At 39.1% G+C, this 21,651-nt stretch overlaps 3 protein-coding genes across 5 annotated transcripts; 1 reads left to right on the top strand and 2 right to left on the bottom strand.

Annotated features, from left to right (window-relative positions):
* Positions 1–38: 38 nt before the first annotated feature.
* LOC116205752 (cysteine protease RD19A-like) lies at positions 39–3,440 on the bottom strand. The gene is made up of 4 exons (XM_031538403.1): positions 2,902–3,440; positions 2,326–2,445; positions 1,167–1,413; positions 39–648 (listed from the first exon to the last, which is right to left on the bottom strand). Exons 1-4 carry the CDS (start codon positions 3,370–3,372, stop codon positions 371–373), a joined length of 1,116 nt encoding a protein of 371 aa, XP_031394263.1. The 5' UTR covers positions 3,373–3,440; the 3' UTR covers positions 39–370.
* A 299-nt stretch (positions 3,441–3,739) lies between these two features.
* Positions 3,740–9,236, top strand: LOC116205750 (WD repeat-containing protein 13). Of its 3 annotated transcripts, none has more exons than XM_031538400.1 (12): positions 3,740–4,072; positions 4,189–4,298; positions 4,860–4,944; positions 5,480–5,627; positions 5,699–5,836; positions 6,729–6,868; positions 7,244–7,291; positions 7,751–7,861; positions 7,948–8,129; positions 8,217–8,341; positions 8,620–8,696; positions 8,793–9,236. In XM_031538400.1, the coding sequence occupies exons 1-12, from the start codon at positions 3,746–3,748 to the stop codon at positions 8,901–8,903; spliced, it is 1,602 nt and encodes a 533-aa protein (XP_031394260.1). In that variant the 5' UTR covers positions 3,740–3,745; the 3' UTR covers positions 8,904–9,236. The 3 variants fall into 3 exon arrangements, with proteins under 3 accessions (XP_031394260.1, XP_031394262.1, XP_031394261.1); XM_031538402.1 differs by having other exon boundaries at positions 5,756–5,836; XM_031538401.1 differs by having other exon boundaries at positions 4,860–4,929.
* Positions 9,237–9,539: 303 nt separating this feature from the next.
* LOC116205749 (beta-galactosidase 3-like) lies at positions 9,540–14,146 on the bottom strand. The gene is made up of 18 exons (XM_031538399.1): positions 13,880–14,146; positions 13,664–13,759; positions 13,465–13,577; positions 13,283–13,349; positions 13,089–13,181; positions 12,838–12,981; positions 12,505–12,593; positions 12,299–12,404; positions 11,987–12,074; positions 11,754–11,872; positions 11,520–11,684; positions 11,243–11,421; positions 10,969–11,072; positions 10,757–10,866; positions 10,542–10,652; positions 10,348–10,461; positions 9,989–10,191; positions 9,540–9,745 (listed from the first exon to the last, which is right to left on the bottom strand). The coding sequence occupies exons 1-18, from the start codon at positions 14,051–14,053 to the stop codon at positions 9,628–9,630; spliced, it is 2,193 nt and encodes a 730-aa protein (XP_031394259.1). The 5' UTR covers positions 14,054–14,146; the 3' UTR covers positions 9,540–9,627.
* Positions 14,147–21,651: the final 7,505 nt, after the last annotated feature.

Genomic DNA, 21,651 nt, shown 5'->3' on the forward strand with positions numbered 1-21,651 from the left:
TCATGGTAGAATAGAGACTGCAGTAGAGACATTCGGGATAACTAAATAGTTCCTATTAACTTGCTGCATTTTTTCGACTGAAGTAATTTAACCAGTACATCATATCATCACATGCACTAATGCTTGGAAAGTACTAATTTAAAGGCACTGAGATCAATCAAGCGAGTATTTCACTCTCACTTGGAAGTGATACTTAGGAGAAACACTGAAGCAAAGGGAATGTCTTGGGAGAGGACTAAAAAAGCACCTCCAACACACCAAATCCGAGCTTTCCTTAAAATACGAGGGCATAAATTATGTACAAGATGATGATGATGATGATGATATGGGGCTGATGGAATTCGGGTTTTTACTGAGGTGGCTCAACAGTCTACTGTGAAGAGGTCTGGACTGCAGCTACAGTTGAGACCATGGAGTCGACCCCGCAGATATTGCGGCCCCTGCAGATCTTGTAGTAGCCACCGTCTCCCCAAGACTCGCCCCACGAGTTCTTGATTATCCAATAGGGCTTCTCCTTCATCCGGACTGCAGAATAGCCGGCTGAACCATACCCGACCAGGAGGACCCCATGGTCCAGCCTCCTCGAGCATATGTAAGGGCACGAGACACCCCCAACATATGTCTGCATGAACACAGCATTGATAGCAACTGCACACAAGCAAGAACAGAATGAGCAGGCGTTAGTTGGCTTGGGCGTTTTCAGTCCTAGAAAGGTTTTAAAGTTTACATTTGCAAGTTGCAAGGTCTCCTTCTTCCTTCTAAAATTTTCTTTTGGAAAAAAAAAATGGCAAAACAAAATGAAAAGAAATCGGTTTGCAATTGGATTATATTTTGCTTGGGGCTTTCCCATAGATGAAAACAGAAAATCTCACTTTCATTTGCAGAAAAATGATGAAATATAGAAAAGAAATATGTTAACATAGGAAAGCATAAAAATGGAATCCCTCACCATCACAAAATCAAGTATTTCTACTAGTTCTACCTCATCCAGCCTTCTCAATTCAAGTTTTGAGATAAAATATATTCATTGCAAAAAAAAAAATTTAATCTGTTGTGTAAGTTTGAGATCAAAGAAAAGAATTCTTTGCATTTATGTGTTGCTATGCCAAATCTTCAATGAAGGGAAAAAAAATGCTTAAAGGAATGGCAGAGTTCAAGATATTTACTTGCAAGAGGACCATTCTTCACCAGATTTGCTGCAATCTGATCTTCATCAAGGGTTACAACACTGAAGTTGGCGACTGAAGCAGCAATCTTTGACTTGTCGAATTTGCAGGCACCACGATCAGTACCAGTGTAGGGGTAGTCTTCCTCTCTCATAAGCCCTCCAGCTTTAAGGGTGTACTCAAAGGCACTGTTCATCAAACCTCCGTTGCACCCAGAATCACATGATCCTGGCTCCTCTGGATCGCACTAGAGGGGCATAAAATACAAAAATTAGGGAAGTCATGAGGACGTAGTTAAAATTTGGAAACAAAACCTGTTTAATGTGGTAACTGAAAGTTCTACCCGATGTTTTTTTTTTCTATTATCATTATTAAATGCATCACAACTATGAGTTTGTTGCAGTTGTTGAAAAGCATGTAGACTTCTTTGAAGCCTAATTCTGCGGCATCTACATTACCTACATGCTTAAAACCATCAAACTAGGAAAAACTCACTCTAAATCTAAGTTAGACTATGGAAAGAATTGTTGTCCTCAAAACTAAGAAGCCGGCATCCAATTTGCAGGAGAGGTACACTATATAATATTACACTGATCTACATTTTTCTCCAACACGCCAGAGCTGAACTACACTAAGAGCATTAAACATGATGGATGTCATCACTAGAAATCATTGAAAATCTTCAAGTAAAAGCCAACTATAATAGCACCTGAGATCCAACATCACCAGTTTCTGTCCAGCTGGAATACAAGGTAATGCACATAACCAGCTCTTATGTCTACTCAGTTGTAACTCCAAATTTAAAGTGAATTTAGAACAACCATTGTATCCACAAATAACCTATATGCTAGCAGCCTTTGATGTAATCAATCCAAGAGCAACTTTATAGTTTGGACTCAGGTGTAATACAAATGAATGGGCCAACACAAATTAGGACCCCATCCTGGAAGAAACATGAAAGAATGTGCACTCAAAGTGCTGCTGGATTTGTTAATTTTAACCATAAGGTCAAAAAGTTTTATTTGCCCTGCTATTAAGGTTTAGACTTTAGATGACATTATGACGCCGTGCTCCTAAAATACGTGGAACTTGAAACAGCAGTTGGAGAACTTCAATTTCTCAAGCAAAGAAAGGGACGGGGGGAAGAAAAAAATCGTACCTCGTGGTCACAATCTACAAGTTGCTGCTCACTGAGGCTGACAAGCTTCTCAGTGGCAAGGAAGTTCGCACCTTCCAAGGCCCCAGTGGTACTGAAACTCCAGCATGATCCACACGAGCCCTAATCCCCAATATGATCAACAATTCTCAAGTCAGTAACTATAGATAAGTTGATAGTCAAGTTGAGGTAGAAACATAATAAACTACAGCAAAGCACATCGAACAACTTCATAGTGAACTACAGAAAATAGACATAGGCTCATATGCCTTCAAACGGCAGTCATTGAACATCAACGAATATTATACGCTACCAAGGAAACAACCGATATGAAATCAACCCATGAAATCTGAACGCATATGGATGATACTTGACATTAAATAAATCGAAGAGAATAATTTTATATGTGGGTATGTATAAAAAGGGAATTTTTTTCCCTAAATAAGCAAATGAAAGATGCTTCATCCTTTACAAGCAGAAAATGGACGAGCTAAGATGGGCTGATCAAATAATTCTCACAGACTCATCGGCTCGAGCACATTTGTATTGTGAAAAAAAATAAAAAAAAAATTGAACTACCTGATTTTTGACGCCGGTGACCGCTCCATGATCTCTCCAATCAAAATCAGCAGGCAAGCTGTCCGTCGGCAGAATCGGCGCCTGGGTTGCATCCTTAGGCAGCCTGAGCTTGCTCCTGAGCCCGAGGTAGGTCCTCCTGAACTCGGAAGGGGTCAGATCGGAGAACTGAGTCACGCCGTGGACGGCGGAGGGGTCCAGCTTCTGGTGTCTCCTGGCGCGGCGCAGGTTAGCCCTGAAGACCTTGAACCTGTGGTCGTGCTCCTCCTGGGAGGCGTACGACTTCCCGAACTTCCTCTTGAAGATGGAGAAGTGGTGGTGGTCGGTCAGGGCCTCGCCCTCGGCCCCGTCGACCACCTGCTTGATCAGCGGATCCTCCGCATCGTTGAACGCCTCCGACGCCGAGGCGGCGGCCACGGCGGCGACGAGGAGGGAAGAGAGGAGGAGGAGGAGGACAGAGAATCGGCGATCCATTCCTGATGTTTTCGTAGGAGAGGAGGAGAAGGGCGACAGTCTTCCTCGCGTACATGTAGGAAAGTTTCGCTGGGAGCTAACAGTCTCTGACACAGGGGAAGGAAGCTGAAGCTTGGAGTATGGGAAACCCCAGCCAATGGAAACGCGACGCGTGTCGCGGGTTGAGCGGTTGGGTTGAATGTTAGGTTCTTTTCCCGGGGTTTCAGGCGAAACGTAACGCTGTCATCCTTCCGTCAGGATGACTATGGCTTCCGTCGGATATTCCGTCACAGCCGTCCTTGAGAGCTTTGAACTTGGAAGGCCTCGGCGGGCCCATCATCAGGGACTGGACAGACCATCGGCCCAGCCCATTGATAGTTCCCGCGGGCCCAGAATGGCTCGTCGACCGTCTTCTCTTCCCTCTGCAATCAAAATTCTGCAATCCAGCGGAAGCTTCTTCGTCAATGTCAATGAGCTGATCTTTGCCTTCGATTCACAGCACGAAGAAGAAGAAGAAGAAATGGCGGAAGAGCCTGAGGTTGGGATAAGCACAATGGCAGAAGAGAAGGTAGAAAAACAAGAGAAGGAGAAAGAGACATTGGATCCCGACTTGTTCTGCTGCTTGCTCCAGCCTTGGAGCTCCGAAGCTGATCCTGATTACGTCGGAGTCCGGCGCCTCCTCCTTCACCGGAAGGCCCTATCGGGCGTTCTCCGCCGCCGAGTATCTCTCTCTCTCTCTCTGTGCAATCACATTCATTTAACCAACATCTGGAGATTCTTCTTTAAGCTGGAGAGTTGAATGTTTTTTTCTTTTTTTCCCTTGCCATTCGTTTGTAGGATTGGAGATGCAACGGAAAAGGTTACGTTGCGTACCGGAACTATATACGCCGGCCGAGGAATTGGGAGACTCTGCAGGTACCGAGCCTCCAAAGCACTCCCGGGAACAGGTTTGGCATTCCTCCTCCTGGATTTAGAGCTGATTGCTTCGACCTCGACTTCAGTTCGAATCTCATTAATTTGATCTTCAAGTGATTGCTTAGCATTCAACTTCAATTCGCAGCACATCACCTCACTGGAAGCAGGTGTAAAATTCATTATACGATCTAGAACTGATTGGTTCCGTTTTCAGTTCAACTCCAACATCGGTTCACTTTGGTGTAGACTTGGCACAATATTTCTTTTACGTTAGAGCTGTCGGTTTCCGATGGAATTTTAACTATGCAGTCCTGAAAATGGTATACTTGATTACGAACTAATCAGTTCAAAATTCAGCTACCATTGTGGAACAAAACACTTCTTGAAGCAGATCGTGTGCTGCTCCACTTGATCTGGCAGTACTGAGTTAAATGACACTCGATGATTTTGCTTTCCCCGTTCGGTTTAACTTAATTTCTTACCTAGATCTCAGGAAGTCCATTTACTACTTATTTGACCTCTTTGAGTCCTTGTTTAAGTTTACGTTTCCATATAATTCTGACATCAGGGTAATTTACTGGTTGATGCTTCAGCGGGCGGTGGGTGCCATCTCCAAATCCTCTCTCCCTCTTATATGAAGCAGAAAGTTGGAGTTCGAGCAGGGTAAACAGTTGGCCGGTGGTTCTCTATTTAAAACTGCTTAGTTATTCACTCTTTGCTGGTCTCCTCCAATGCTCTCGTCTGGGGAAGACATTACTCTAGCCTATGCATGAAGCTCGGTTTGATTATGCTTGGTCTGAAGACATAATACCATCGCAAATACATCGACTCATTTTGATGGAAACTCAAATTTCATGCATCTGTGGCAGGAGTAATTTGACATCGAAATGAAATCGATTCAATCCTCATCAACCTCTTTCGCTGTCTTCCTGAATTACTGCAGTTTAATGTTCCATCAGCAAATGATTGACTAATGCCCTCATGTGAACTATTTCCCATTTTAAGCCTGCTTGTGAGCATCAATGATATTGATAATTAAGATCCATGAAGCTACCTCACCTACCAGGGCGTTTATTTCCAATCCTGATGTGCTATGAGTTCTAAAATGCTTACTGTGTTATTTTTCATGGAGAAGTGGGCCGTTGGTGCATATAATAACACTTACAGTGAGAGCCAAAATAGTAATACCCTTAACATCTCTTTCCAATTACAGGATCTACGGGGTGGCAATCTAGCTTCAAGCCACAGAACAAGTTTCAGCTCCAGTGCAAGTGATAACGATCGGCCACGTCGGCAAAGGACTGAAGCTGCGTATTCATTTGTGGGGATGCAGTGCATCTTTGACCAATGCAGAGCTTCTGGTAATTTTCTTCAAGTAATAACCAATGCATGTTCATATACGGTGTGAAATCTGACTAACTTCATTTTGCAGTTACGGTTCTAAAGTTTGGTCACATGAGTTCTGACCTACTTGCATATGGAGTGTCAGATGGAAGTTTGACAGTATGTACTGTTGCTGAGCCACCTTCAGTCATGAAGCAATTGACTGGACATTCAAAAGAGGTCACAGGTTGGCTTAACTGGTATCAATGTCATTTTCTCTTTCTGTATATACTTTAGAGATTTTGCTAGGTAGTATCGTAAATATTTAGTGAATTCTACTGGAAAAAAGAACTTATTGAAGTAATTAGGAGTTCATTGAAATGGTCTACTTCAATTGAACTTTTGAAATTCTGCTGACGAAATTCCCACCCAGTACTTACACGAGCTAGTGAAGAGATTTAAGAAAAGAGAATCCATACTGTAACAGAATGTTGGCTCACAAATGATGAGCAAAACTAATACGACTTACAATAACGCAAAACCATCCATCTGCATGATGCGTGTTTTACAGGTTGTGCAAGTTTATATTCACTGGCTACATACCATAGTCTATATTTGGTCCTAGGAGCCAACAGAGTTATCTCTGTGGATAAATACAGTTGGGATGACTTATTGCCTGGTCGACCCATGCTTTCTACCTTTTTCTTCCTTCTCTTTTTCCCAAGTCTGACTTGACACCTGGAAATTGAGAAGGAAGGTAATTAAAAATGACCCTTTTGTGCTGGAAAATTCAGTTGCACGTGAATTTTTTTGCATGAGGACAATTGTCATTTCATAAGAAGCTTGTTTTTTCCATCTGCAGCTTGGGTGTTCCCATGATTGAGAGCGAATAAACATGCTACTTTATGTTTTTTATTTGCAAATTTATCAGGAGTAAACTTTGTTAGCAAATGCTTAACTACAAACTGTGGAACTAATAAAGAAACAATATATATGCCAAGCATCAATTTTTTTCGGATGAATGATGCAAATTTTCCTTTTCTTAAAAATATATGCAAATGTGGAAATTGACCCCCTGCTTAACTTTCGAGATACTGTGTCTAATGAGTCTCTCACACTGATATGCTGTTACATTTCAGATTTTGACTTCACATCAAACAATCAGTACATCGCATCAACATCAGCAGACAAAACTGTGAGAGTTTGGGAGATATCTAAAGGCATCTGCATTCGAGTTATATATGGTGTATCATCACAGTTGTGTATTCGATTTCACCCTGTAAGTACATTGATCATTTCATCTTATCGGACTAGGAAATGCTGTTTCATGCACGTAATCTGGTTCTAATTGAGGTTCTGATTGAAAGTCCTGATGACTACTTTCTTGGACAGCTCTATTTAGATTGTTGCGGTTCCCTTTTGATTTTTTTTTCACTGTACTTTTGGAAACTTGTATGGCTTATTGTTATTTTCCAAATCCATCTGCTTAGATCTTAGCATGCGTCTTGAATTTTTTAGTAAAAGTTGTGCAGAATCTATTCTCAGGTTTTTTTTAGGTATATTTTGTTAAGATTTGTACATATTTTGCTGTAATCTGCATGTTTTTTGGAAATCTGTCACCAGTAAATAATTCCTCTGCATTATTTTGATGCAGGTAAACAACAATTTCCTTTCTGTTGGTAATGCTAACAAAGAAATTACTGTAAGTAAGCTGTTCTCTAGCTTGATACATCTGGAATAAGGCAAAATAGTTGTGGTTGTTTTCCAACTTTACGTTTGTTTTGGTGATTCCCTGTTTTCGTGAAAGACATTTATGTATCGTCTAGTCTCCCTTATGTTAAAGAGTAAGCATATTGTGTCTGCACTTTCTTGAGAGAAAAAACTTTTATTGATCTGCTTACAGCAAGCATCACAGTCCTGGCACACTCACGAATTTGTTGGCATGCTACTGTACAACAAAAAGCAGACACGTGTCCAAACTCCAAACAGTTTCAGTATTTTTTAAACACATTTATCGGTTCAATATGCTGAGTTACTCAGAAAACTCGCTGAAATAACTTGTTACATAGTCAGATGGATCTCTACATGTTCAAGCTTAACTAAAAAGCCTTCCCTTCGGCATTCTCGTCTCGTATGCATCATTTATGCATTGGTTCCTCAGGTATTCAACTTCAGCACTGGGAGGATTATCAATAAGATGGTCTTCAGTGGCGAGGTTACCTCGATGGACCATGATCATACGGGCAATCTTATCTTCTGTGGGGATGCAAAGGTGCCACTTTCTTGCAATCTCTTGCCTATTTTTGTGTTGGACCCTAATTTTGGGAGTGAAATCTGACACCATTATGATTTCTATAGGGTTATATATACTCCATAAGTATGAACTCTCACACAGGAGCGCTTTCACGTTCTCACCGTGATCATAGCAGCAGCAAACACAAGTCTCCTGTTACAACTGTGCAGTACCGAAGTTTCTCTCTGCTAGCACGAGGCCCTGTCCTGCTGACTTGTTCCCAAGATGGAACTTTCTGTTTCTTCAGGTCTTGGTGGCGGAACAGTATCTATTTCTGTGAGGTTTATTATCAGTACGATCTTACCGACAATGATCTATGTTTTCGGCATTGCAGTGTTGCTCTGGAAGTTCAAGGTTATCTAACACTTCGTTGCTCACTCAAATTAGTTCCTCGAGTCCACAGCATTAGTAGAGCTTCATTTTGCCCCTTGCTCTCCCTTGAGAAGGGAGAATATATAGGTTTTAACACCATCTCTTCTTGTTTATCTTTTTTGCTTCTTTTCCTATGGTTGTTTTAATTCATAGCATTTACAAATCTATATGACCTCAAAGAAAGAGAATTCTTCTTTAGCACAGTTTCACGGTTTGGTTTTGATCTAAGTTTGATGCTCCAAAGAGAAAGCAAGGAAATATGGTGGGGAAAGGGTCTTCCTATTGATTAACTCGATTTTCCTGCCACCTATTTCAGTTGACATCTATGCATAATTATCCTGTTGACACATTTTTCGATTGTGAAGTTACTGGAAGCGAGGACTCGAACGTCTATTTCTACGACCTTACTCGACCAAGGCATACATGTGTAAACAAGCTACAGGTCCGTCTCTTGATTTCAACTTGAAATGTTAGTCGTGGTGCTAAATGTCAAGAATCTGACATTTTGAAGCTTTACTGCAAAATTTTACGAGTGCAGGGTCATCGTTTTCCTGTTATAGATGTTGCCTGGAACCACGGGGAGAACTTGCTGGCTTCATCTGACTTATACGGGACAGTCATCGTATGGCGGAGAGCGAAAACAAGTTAGAAAAGAGAATCAACATATACTACGATTGAGGTTAAGTATTACACAGTCTCAAGCAAAGATCATTATTTTCCCACCGAAGAATTGAGTCATTTGTTTTACATGTGAAATTGTGGTATAGTTTTCCTGCCCCCACAAACTGCTGCATAATTCTTTGTAGCAAGCACATACAATACAACAAAAGGGGTGTTCATAGTTGTACAGGGCAAAATCGAAATAATTCATGTGAACTAATTTTCAAGCCGTTATGTGAGGTTGAGTCTTCCCAAGGTTCCAATTGATCGACTCGGCTGATGTGTATTACATTATGTATATTAATTGAACTGGCATTCTTTTTCTGGGTCCTATTGATGTAAAACAGCAGTATAAAGGGGACCATCAGTTGTGGGATATCATCTGCAAAAGTTTCGTCTCCAAACTTCAGCCCTATCTGATAAGGGAAATGTACCAAGCTCCCCCTTTATCTACGTATTTTCTGCAGTGTGATTAGTTTCTTTGTTGATTCTGAGCAAAGAAATTCTTCTCGTGAATTTTTGTTTTCTTCTTCTTCTTCTTTTTTTTCCCATTAGGGGCGGGATTGCCTTTCTCTGTTCATTCAACTGCTTCCTTCTCTTTAGAGCAAGGAGCGAAATTGGACCCTTTAGAGCTCTACTCGGTGTGACGAACTATATTACCCGGAAGCATTGATAATACACAATAAGGTATTTCCAATCTTACTTTTCATAACTTAGGCAGCGGAAACTGATCTTTTCATTAGACTGATCCTCAATGCATCCCCGCCTATTTCTTCGAACACAACGAGAAGGTTGTCGGTCGGCTTCAGCCAAGAGCGTGGCACGTGGTACCTGAAGCAGAACAAGAATCGATCAGGGATGTTCAGATCTGGGAATCGATTCTCAAAAACTGAATTATAAGTTTTTCGTTGAAGTTCTACTTCGAAGTTATCCCCCAGCATGTGTTCACAGAAACAGCATCAGAAAAGGTTTCTGGGGAAAAAAATGAAATTCGATTTCTTGAAAAGCCCTTCTGTGAGTGAGGTGGCATTATCTACGATCATTGTGAACTATCGAGTTTAATCGAGTTCTTACCATTGTTGAGTTGGGTGCCCGCATCGCGATTGACATCTCACAGGACGATAAGTGCCAGAGTAGCTGCAACCGCCGCATTCTCCCTTAGCTAAGGCAGTCCAGTACCTTCCAATGCTCTGCCCATTGATCCACACCTGACCTTTCCCCATGCTTCCCATGTCCAAGGCCAATGGCTCATCCTCCTCTGGTGCATCGAAATAAGTCTGCCAAATTTCCCAAGTCCAAAATCACCGTTCGCATAAATTAGCTTCTTAACTAATCATGTACATGGCCTGGTAAGGACCGGGGTCCAGCTGTTTCCCGAATCGTTACAACTGTGACAGACAATTGTAAACCTGTATGAAGTTGCTGAACAATACCTTGTACCAAGTTAGAGGTTGCTGTTTCTGCATTATGGAGGACTCGTGCATCCAACTACCCGATTGAGAGGAATCTGGTAAGTGTAGATTCATGTATTCTCCCTTAAGGCCAACCTGGTGTACGTAACCGAAGTTGAGACCGGAAATCTAGAATCATTTGAGTACCTACATACAGGAAAGCAAATTTTGCGGACCTTGTAAGACCATTTCTGCCATGACAAGTCTCTCGTCCCTCGATCCAGGCCTTCTAATGTGACTGGTCCTGCTATGCCCGTGCTCCAAGACTCAAAGTGGGAACCTTGGTTCTATGAGAAACACGAAATTGTAAGATAATATTGGCTAAAGGAGAACTAATGCTTAGAAAAGTTAAAAAGAGTCTAAGACGAGCACGAGGTGTTGATGAACCAACCTGCAATCCAACCGCAACACTGAGCAGTGAAATCCGATTGGTTCCAACACGTAAATTGATGTTTCCGGCAAAGTTGAATCTCCTTTTCTCCCGTGTGCCAAAGGCGGAACCTGTTTCAGATTCAAACAGATCACCTCGAGTACACCCATATACAGAAGACTCGTTAGCTTACTGGAGGTTTCATTTAATAGGATCAAGCAATTAGATTCTACCTGATAATTGCCCGTTAATGAAGACGTGCATGGCATGACCTGCCGACTGAACTCTAAGAAGAGGGCTTCTGCCCCCAAATGACTCGGATGGACTGATATCAACACTGAACACATAGAGGATTTAAAGTAAACATACTTGTTACTTAAAGGGGGAAAATTAAAACACTATAACATTAACATCATGTTTTGGTATAACGAAATTGGAAGCAGAGTGAAATACCGTTCCAGTTCCTTTATCGAACACTATTAACAGTGGGAACTAGGACAGTCTCACCTAGTAGTATACCAGAGATAGTCTGTAGCATCTCTGGTCATGTTTAGCTGCTCCAGCAGGCCAGCTACTGATATTTTTGAATCTTCTTCAACGAACGATACGCCCTCGTTAAAAGATTCCCACGGTTTCAATCCCGTTTTCAGGGGCAAAAATTGGAACTCCATGGTCCCGACTCTCACCTGTGTATATTTAGGATGTGAGAGTTCTTGCGTAGACCATGTAAATCCATCAAGTGCACCAGGCCGAAGGCTTCCTAAGTTCTGCTGGGTTAACTTACCTTTGCAGTGTTGAAGGCTTCGTTAACGCAATCAGGAAGAATGCTTATAGACCAAGGCGGCAAGTCGTAGTGCCTATTTCGGAAAGTCACCCTTACGTTGGAATTTGTACGGTAATTGGAGAGGAAAGCCGCACAGCCCCCCGAGGTTGATGAAAATACATGAGCCTGCATGTCGATGAGGTTTAAAGAATACTTGCAAGCATACATTTTCAATTACTAAATCTCGAGTACTACCTGTTCGTAGTTTCCTAGGGGCTCAACAACAGGATTTGCATTGAGGAGAGCTCGCTCGCATAGCTTCATAGCACTGTGTAGGTCCTTCAAGTGTCCGTACTTGGGCTGCCTGATCAAGCCTAGCAATTTATTGAATATAAACACATTAAACTGGAACCAATCAAGTTTTGATTTGAACGACAATCACCATAATGACAACAGTAAAGCTCTAAGATAGTAGGCATATTGATTACCATATTCATCGATGGGAGCATCATAGTCGTAGCTCGTGATGATGAAGGGTCCTCCTGCAGTTCTACCGAAATTGGTACCTCCATGGTACTGCAACCAGAAACATTGCAATCTCAGTGCAGAATTATTAGTCAAGTCCTGTTCGATGTTTGCTGATGGCTAACTCTATTGGACCAAGTCCTCAGGAACATTCTCTTGTTTAGTGCATCAAAAGCTCTACTCTTTAATCAACTTCGAAATTATCGAGTTATGATAGAAAACTTTTGGAAGATCATATGCAACGAAATAAAAAATGCGACAGTTTGTGCAGTGACCATGTAGTAGTTGACAAAAGAGCCTCCTTTCTGAATGAAGCGGGCAACTGAAAATGCCAAATCCTCAACTGGCCGCTTGTAGAGCGGGCCCCCGAAATCCGTAAACCTGCATAGAAATTCCGTATGCTTTTACTATCTACACTTTTAGACTGCTTTGACAGGAACTCCTGGCAGTATGCAGGGGATAACATGGGATTTGAACTTACCACCCAGTCCAGGCCTCGGTCCACATTGTTGGTTTATAAGGTTTGTTGGGGGAGAAGTAATCGCAGTAGAAACCGTTACATGTGTTTATCTGGCCACCAAGCAAAAGCATCATGTTCGTTACAAACTCGAGGAACCCAGAATATCTGATAGTTAGGCAAGAAAAGCACCATGATGGTAATTGGTTGCGAGATTTTTCTCACTCGGCAAAGAAAGTTTCATCTGAACATGCAAAATTGATCCACGAACATACTTTGATATGCAATAGTTTCTGTTTTAGTGGAAAAGGAAGCCCAAAAACTCAAAGTTCATAACATTAAGGAATGTTCTTATACCACTGGGTCAGGGGCATCATCTTCTTTGCACATAACCCAGGGGACGCCGGTCCCCATTCCAACTGCTATATTCGCAACCCAATTCATATAAGCTTTTCCCGCTTCCCCGAATATCTTCTTGACGGGCTCATATTCATTCTCAATCTGCTCCATGCAGAAACGAAAACGTCAGCAGACAATCGCGGTGGAAATTTCATAAAGAAATAAAATCATGGATTTAAATATGTGTCTGATGCAGAATGAAACAGTACCTGTGAAAGGATTATGGGACCTCCTTGAGACTGAAACAAGTGTTCAACTTTCATCATTTGAACGATTTTCTGAGTGAATTTTTTCATAGCCAGCTGCAAATGTATTGCCGAGAAGATTGAAATAAACCGTCAAAATTGATTTCCGGCTTATTATTATGTATGGCATAATGAATGCACAGCCATGGGAGGCAGACCTTGAAAGGCTCATTATCCGTCCTGAAGCTAATGCCCGGAACAAACTTCAACCATACGGGAAATCCTCTGAAGAAGTTTTAACGTGATGGACCAAAAAAAACTCAACACACTTCACGAAAACAGATGCCTCTATTGAAATTTTCGGGTAATTAATGAATGAAGAGATGAATCGGCTGCTCACCCAAAATTCCACTCCCCGCAAATGTAAGGCCCAATACGAAGATGTACGTACATCCCAGCATCTCTGACGGTCTTGATGAACCGAACCACATCATATCTTCCTTCAAAGTTATACTAATTCCAGAACATATCGTTAAGAGGAAAGAACATAGCTAGAGAAAACAGAGGAAGCAGAGGGAAGAGGATAGAAATTTTGTTACATTTCCAGGAGACGGCTCATGAACATTCCAAAACACGTATGTGTCGATAACGTCCAATCCGCCATCCTTCGCCTTCCGAACGAGGCCTTCCCACATCTGCATTTTCGACATTAATGCCGGGAAAATACGTGTCATGAGACAAAAAAGGCTAAGAACCCAGTTTCATGGAAGAAACAGACTTGGTTGAAGAACCAGAAACGAAAACGGATGGAGTACTTGAGGAGTGCTTCTTGGGTAGTGAATGGAGCCAGAGAAAAGGATTCTCCGGTGGCCGTCGATGATGAGTGACCTCCCGTCGTAAGTAACATTGCAATGTGAGAGGCTGAGGGATAAGCAGAGGAGTGTGCAGAGCAAAGCCCACCTGATGGAAGCTGAGCTTGCTCCTTCCATGGCGATGGAGATTGCGAGGTGCTGTTGGAAGGCAACAAAAGTATGGACTGACAACAAAAAACACAGTATTTTTGTCTCCAATGATGTTAGCTGTCTGTAATATATGTCTAGGTGAAAGGGCCAACCAAAAAAGGGAGAGAGATAATCTATTATGCTTGCATCACACTCATAATAGATATGGTTAATCAGGCAAAAAAAAAAAACAAGACCCTTACTCGAATTCTAAATTCTAATACGATCTTTTGAAAATAGTATGTAGAGGCACGACTTTTCGTTTTAGTCTTAAATCCAATACGATCTTTACTTGAATTCTCAATTCTAGCACTACTTTTTAAAAATAGTATTGAAATGCACAACGTTTCGTTTTAATCTCAAATCTAACATGCCGTTTAATTAAATAATAATACATGGGGTCCACTTATGGTGCTAATGAAATGTCGTGCTAGAATTAAAACTAAAACGAAAGGATGTGTCTTCTTGTTCTATTTTCAAAAAGTCGTACTAGAATTGGGAATTCAAGTAAAAATTGTGCTAGATTTGAGACTAAAACAAAAAATCATGTCTTTTTGTGCTATTTCCTAAAACTCATGCTAGAATTGGAAATTCGAGTAAGGTCGTGCCTTTTTACGTGATTAACCCTAATAGATATCCAAGATGATTTATTAAAATTTGCATCTCGGCAGACTTTATCTGCAGTGTAAAGATTCGAAATTCACTGGAACATTTCGTGGTTGGAGTCAAGTAGATGCCCAAACATGAAATAGTATCCGCTAATAAGATGAAAACACTTTCCAATTCCATCCAAATTATTATTAAAAAAAAGAGAGAAAAAAGAAAAAGAAATTCGAGAAGTCACATTTGATATATAAAAGTCATTGAGCACAGCAGAATGTCCCTTAGCAGAAGCAATTATAAAGGAAGGGGACAAATAGAAATGCTTTTGAGTTCTTTATTGGATACCAAGACTTGTTAATTACATAAGTAATCTCTTTTCCTTTTCCCTCTTAGGTAAGCATTACACGAGGAGGATGGGCATGGGGTCGAAAGTTACTCAACAAGGTTTCTCATTTCGACTTGAGTGAATCGGCTGTCGGATAAATATAGTAATAATGGTAATTTCCGCGTTGTAATATGATTAAGTGATTTATTATACAGTTATTAATGGAAAAATGCATATAAAGAAAAGCTATGGAGGTTGCTCTACTTGCCCCATTTTATTTTATTTTTTTTCTAGCAAACGAATCGAAAGATTGAAAGAGAAGGGGAGTGAAGAGAAACATATCAATCCGTTTGGTTTGACAGTTGAATTTTAAAACTTGAACTCTGTCCAACTTAAATTCCACAACCGACTCATGACTTGACTTGCCTTCTTTGGTGCTCACATTTTCATCAAAAAAATTCACACGTGAGAGCCGCTATCATAGAAGCCCCTTGACTTCTGTCATCCCCTTGTCGGGGTCACACATTTCCACGTGTCAAAAACCCACAATCATTGCAACCCAGAAAAAATGGATATATATATATATATATATGTATGTATGTATGTTTGTTGAAATTGTTTGGTTATCATCATCACATCTGGAAGGAAAATCGATCGACCCACCCACCTACCACATGGAATTCATAACATCGCATAGGTATATCTTTGGTTAAAACCAGGTTCCAATGTCACATGATTGTAGTGTCCGAGATAAATGAACTTCCATATAAAGTAAGTTTACGACAATAAGCATGGTTTCCTGTTGAATTGCTTCGGAACGGTAATGCGGATAACAGATGATTATCGTGGATTCGACTCCTTCATTCAAGGTCGGACTCCATCACGACCAATGATTTGTCTAGTGATTTTTGACGTGATCGGCACGAAAAGAGGGTCGTGATATCGGATCCAATCGATAAAGTTACCATGGACAGTGGACACCCTTAAGCTTGTCAGCGGCTGATAATGTATATTCTGGTCTTTCGGCAAGGACGCCCATTTCGTTTTCTACTGGAGCTTGGGCTGGGCTTAGGATTGCCCAGAGAGCAATGTTAGGCTTGGGCCCATGATTCAGAAAAGCCCAGGAAGACATAGTTAAGCTCATCACCAACACTGGATTCTATAGGCCCATTTTTATGAGATAAATATATGCATACACAAAAACTTGCCGTACGCAATGCAAGATTCGTCGCTCTTCAGTCTTTCTCCCCTGGCGAAAGAGATCATCATCGGGGTCTAGCTCAGTTCGTATCGATTAACGGCATCGATTGGATCACCGAATGATCCTACAAGAACCAATGGTTATAGCACGGCATACTTAAATACCTTGATAATATAGCGATTATTATGATATTCATTAATTGCAATTCGGAAAAATATTCAAGTTTCATCTGAAGTTTCTACCTTACAAACATACGATCTATAACAACGACAATTGCCGGGGATCTCGATCTTATAAGCTCACGGACAAGCGTGCGATGCCCGGCAAAACCTATAAAAGTCACCGGAGCTTAGGTTGAAACGGCACGGCGTTTTATTATACGACAAAAATGGTAACCTCATGGGACCAAAACCAAAGAAAAGAAAAACACGTTTCTTCTAGACTTGGAGGAGGCCCACGGATATCATCGTGTGGGCCCACTACCCATGTCATTCCTGATATCATCAACCCTTTCTTTAATTTTTTTTCTTAATTATTGATAATTAATTGTGTTCACCCTATCCCGTAGGGCCCACTTTCCAAACCTCAAAAAGTTTCTCAATCAGGGGAAATCCTAATTGATAATTCGGGCTTGATTCTTAATAATATCACTTGTGTGTCTCCAGTTAAGTCATGAATCACATGCACCCTTTAATATTGACGAAGGATTTTCTTTTTCACGTACATGCATACTCGTATTTCTGTACAGTCATATAATACGATACGATTGTAACATACTTGTCAAACAGATAATTATAATTCATAATATAAATAAATCTATGTTAACGGGCATCTCACAATAGCACAAGGGACTGGACTCGCAATAAAATATATGAAAATTCTAGGGGACGGGGTGTATCATATGTGTGTCATTTTATCGAAATACATGGTTCGATATGCTATTTCCCAGAAATATTTTTGGTGGATAATGGCTATATTTATTTTTTATAGTTAAAAATGGAGGATAGCAATAGTGGCAATCTTGCCACCCCCGCTATGCTGTGTCCGAGCTTTTGTGTTCAATCGCGAACATATCAGACGAACTGAACAACCAGCCGAAGCATTGGCTCTATCAGCGTAACACCACAAGGGACCTAGTATAATTCACATAAGTCAGAAATGACATCGGGCCCAAGCCGAAGAGCATACCCTGCATATGTCTCCGGGAGGATTCGAACTTGAGACCTAGGGGTCTCCGAATCACATGAAAGTGAGCTTGGGACCACTAAGTCATCACTCCTGAAGGGGTGGATAATTGATCTATATATTGGAGTTGGACCTAATATAATTATTTTCACCAAAGTGAATTGGTTTAGGTAGCTTGACTCTTATTTTCTTTCTCTCTTTTTTATAGAAAACACTTATTTCCTTTAAATAAGATTTCATATTCGAGTCTTACAAATGAGAAAATCTAAGATGCAAAGAGTTTTACTCCTTATTGAGCCAATCCATATCAATTTGGATTAATCATGAACCATAGGATTTTTGGATACTAAATTGTGTAGATCACAAAAAAAATATAATCATATTTCTTTTAATCAGAAGGAAAGATCATAGTTCTTTTTTTCTTTTAAATAAAATTTCATATTTGAGTCTTATAAAGGAAAACATCCAAGATGCAAAGAGTTGTACTCCTTATTGGGCAAACCCAAATCAATTTGGATTAGTCATGAACTGTAGGATTTTTGAATATCAAGTGGTGTAGATCACAAAAAATATAATTAATTTTTTTTAGTCAAAAGAAAAGATCAGAGTTCTTTTTTTTCTTTTAAATAAAATTTCATATTCAAGTTTTATGATGGGAAAATTCAAGACGCAAAGAGTTTTACTCATTATTGGGCAAACGTAGATCAATTTGGATTAGTCATGAACCATAGGATTACCGGATACCAAGCGGTGTAGATCGCAAAAAATATAATTAATTTTTTTTAATCATAAGGAAAGATCATAGTTCCTTTTTCTCTTTAAATAAGATTTCATATTTGAGTCTTATAAAGGAAAAAATCCAAGATGGAAAAAGTTTTACTTCTTATTGAGTAAACCAGGATAGATCATAATTCTCTTTTCTTTTGGCTGATCTAGAGTGTTCGAGTTTCGCCCGACTAATCCCCAACGTCCCGTGAACCACTAGCAGGGCATGATGCGGGCAATCACGTTAAACGCGCTCCGATGACTCCAATGAGTTTTAGACTCATGATTGGATTGATACATGAGTTCCTTCTTAATCACTATACCAAACATTTTGGAGCTGAAAAGATCATATAGTTCTAATATAAGAAAATAAAAGGCTATATAAAGAAACGACAGTCTCATCAACAAGAATCAAATTCAGTTTTCCTTGGTTTCTAAGTGAGGCGCGCTCCAGTGCCTACACCTCTACATTATTTATTATACTTAATTAATTGAAATTAAGCCATCAGCATACTAACCTTCATTAATCAGGCAATCCACGTGTCAATCAACTTAATTCTCAACAGCACAGTCTCCGCCTACTACGTGTTGAATTATGTTATTTCTTACTAATAAATAAATAGGAGATATGCCTTTAGTTTAATTAATTATTTAATTGAGTAATTAAAATCTTAATCCACGTATGCCTTACCGACTCTGCTTAGGGGAATTAGACTAATTACAGCTGGCTGGTCGACAGAATTTTTTTACATAATATATTTCCTATTGGTTGAATATCTATATTTTATTATGGCAGGTAAATTAAAATTATTATTTCCTCAAATTATTGGTGGAATTTTATATCAATATGAAATTGGTTTATACCAGTCCTACGTGCCCGCCTTACGCAAGCTAAAATGAGATTTATTGTTAGAGGTTTGGTATATAAGACCAAACATATAAAAATATAGTTTTTAAAATTATTATTATTTTTCCATTGGTCCATTTTTTCCATTTTTAATTAGAATTTGAATTCAAAGACTCAATGTCTTTTTATTGGCACACTCGGCTATAATAATTTCTCAAAGACTTCGAAGAATTTCTTTCGTGTGCTAATTGCTAAAGAATTTGTCTTCTGTGAATAATTGGCAAGGATTTAAATGACCAGCATTAAAAGCACAAAAAAGAGATTATTATTATCAGCCAAAAGTGGGGCAACAATAATAAGTTTAGTTAAGGCTATGATTTGCAGAAATTAGGATGATCCGTGATTAATCATGATGCTAGCGATGTTGATATTTCTCGACTAAAGTTTCTCATGACTTTCAATTATATAGAAGAATTAATGCTGCGTTTGATTTGTAAGTAACATTTTAAAATTAAATTTTGATTTTGAAAAAGAGTGATATAAATGGTTATGTATGGGGTCCACTCTTTGATTTTGTATGAGTTATGTGATTTTGATTTTGAAAAAGAGTGATATAAATGGAGCTCACCCTTTAACTTTGTATAAGTTATTTTGTTTTATTGTGGGTAGAATTTTGTTTTGTTGTGAATAGAATTAAGTTAAAATAAGATTTTAAAATTCAACTCTGAATTCAAACGGAGCATTAAAATAACCCTTATAGAATATGAATGCGGAGTTCTATCGCACTCGGTCACTTAGAGTGGTCTGTATATGATAACAAACCTCATGTCAATAAAAACTCGTAACTGCATTTTGGCCTGACAAAAAGTGATTTGCTGTTTGTATTAAAAAAAATGTAATGGTTAGTTCTAAATTTTATAATACTTTTCTTTTCAGTAATCAATACTTGTTCATTGATATAACAAAAACGAGTTTATGAAAGGAGTTACAATTTGAGGTTATCCTTGCAGCTTTTTTTTTCACGGTCATGCTAAAATTTGTTGGAATAAATTAAAATTCTTGCAAGGTCACTACTTACTAGATAAAGATATCAATTAACGATGTAGTTGCATTATTTTCAAGTTTGAATGTGTTTTACAGGAGAACCTAAGATTCATAAATAATAATAATAATAATAATAATAATAATAATAATAATAGAACCAACATGGATTAGTTCAATCAGTTCGGTATTTATTATTCTTAAAGTCTCAAATTTGAGTTTTTTAAATGGATAAATTTCATGTTAACAGTTTTACCCCTTTAGTGGGCCAATTTGACTCGAACCGAATTAGTTAGGATTTGTCAAGTTTCTAGATAATAAGTTATACGTACAAAAAAAGGGAATGTATAACTCCAATTGCAAATATACAGCCAAAAAAAGTAATAAAGTTTTCTCTTAAAAAAATAAAGAAAAAATACTTTTGGTCTTTAATCTTTAACGATTTTGCCATTTTGCTACCGAACCTTTTTTTTCCGTACTTTTGCTTTTTATACCACTTTAGTCATATCGTTCAATTTTTCGTTAAAAAATTTAATTTACGTCCAAAATATATTAATTAAAATAATGTAATTTTCAAAATTTTAAAAGTTACCTTTTTCTTTTTAAGGGGAGGGTATCAACAATGAGAAGGGTGAGGGCGGTGCGGGCTTTGCTTGCGGCTGCTCCTCAATCAAGGTCTCTGGTGACTTTCCTAGTTGTTGTCTCCAACGGGGCGATGGTGGTTGCTGGCATGGGCCCACCGCCCGAATTTTACAAATTTTGAAAAACAAAACAAGGTTGAGGGGGAGGGGCAATAAGAGCCTCACCGGGAGCCACCTCGTCCCAATTAGAGTTGATAGCAACCACGATGGTCGCCAGTGACCTCAATTGGGGAGGTGGTGGCCGCTGGCGAAGCCACAATCCCTCCCAAATCAACTTGGATCTTGATTTTAGGATTTTAGGGATATACTAGGATCCAATTGAGATATAAATTCTGAGAAAATTTTTATGGTGCAATCACCAATGGTGGCGATATAGTGCATTCAATATCTTACTAAAATTTATGTAATTTATTGACAATAAAAAGCAAAGACTCTTCAAAATTTGTGTAGTGTACTTTAAATGCGAGTAACTTACTAAGGTTCTGCTATGTTTAATAGTGGAGTTTAACTCCATTACAACTCTACTCCACTTCATTTTTTTTTTCCAAATTCAACAACATAATCATTACTATTTTATCTTTTTCTCATATTTAATAATAAATCTTCTATCTAAAAATAAATTTTCCCACACATTTTTTTCTAACGATTAATACAATCAATTTTTTAATAATAAATTCTTTCACTCCGCTTCATTCTTCCATCAGTTCAACAACATAATCATCATCATTATTATTATTATTTATCTTTTCTCCTATTTAATAATAGATTCCAAAATATACATTTTCATAACCATCATTACAACTCACTTAAATATATACATTAATATTTGGAATGTGTGGAGTTTAACTCCTCTTCACACCAAACGCTAAATAACTAATACCAACTAATTTCTTAAGCCTCACTCAAAAAACATTTAAGTTATTTAATATTGAGTTGTTTTTATTATAACCTATATATATATATATTTAGATTACTTTA

The sequence above is a fragment of the Punica granatum genome, chromosome 4 (assembly GCF_007655135.1).
Source record: "Punica granatum isolate Tunisia-2019 chromosome 4, ASM765513v2, whole genome shotgun sequence".
Taxonomy (NCBI): domain Eukaryota; kingdom Viridiplantae; phylum Streptophyta; class Magnoliopsida; order Myrtales; family Lythraceae; genus Punica; species Punica granatum.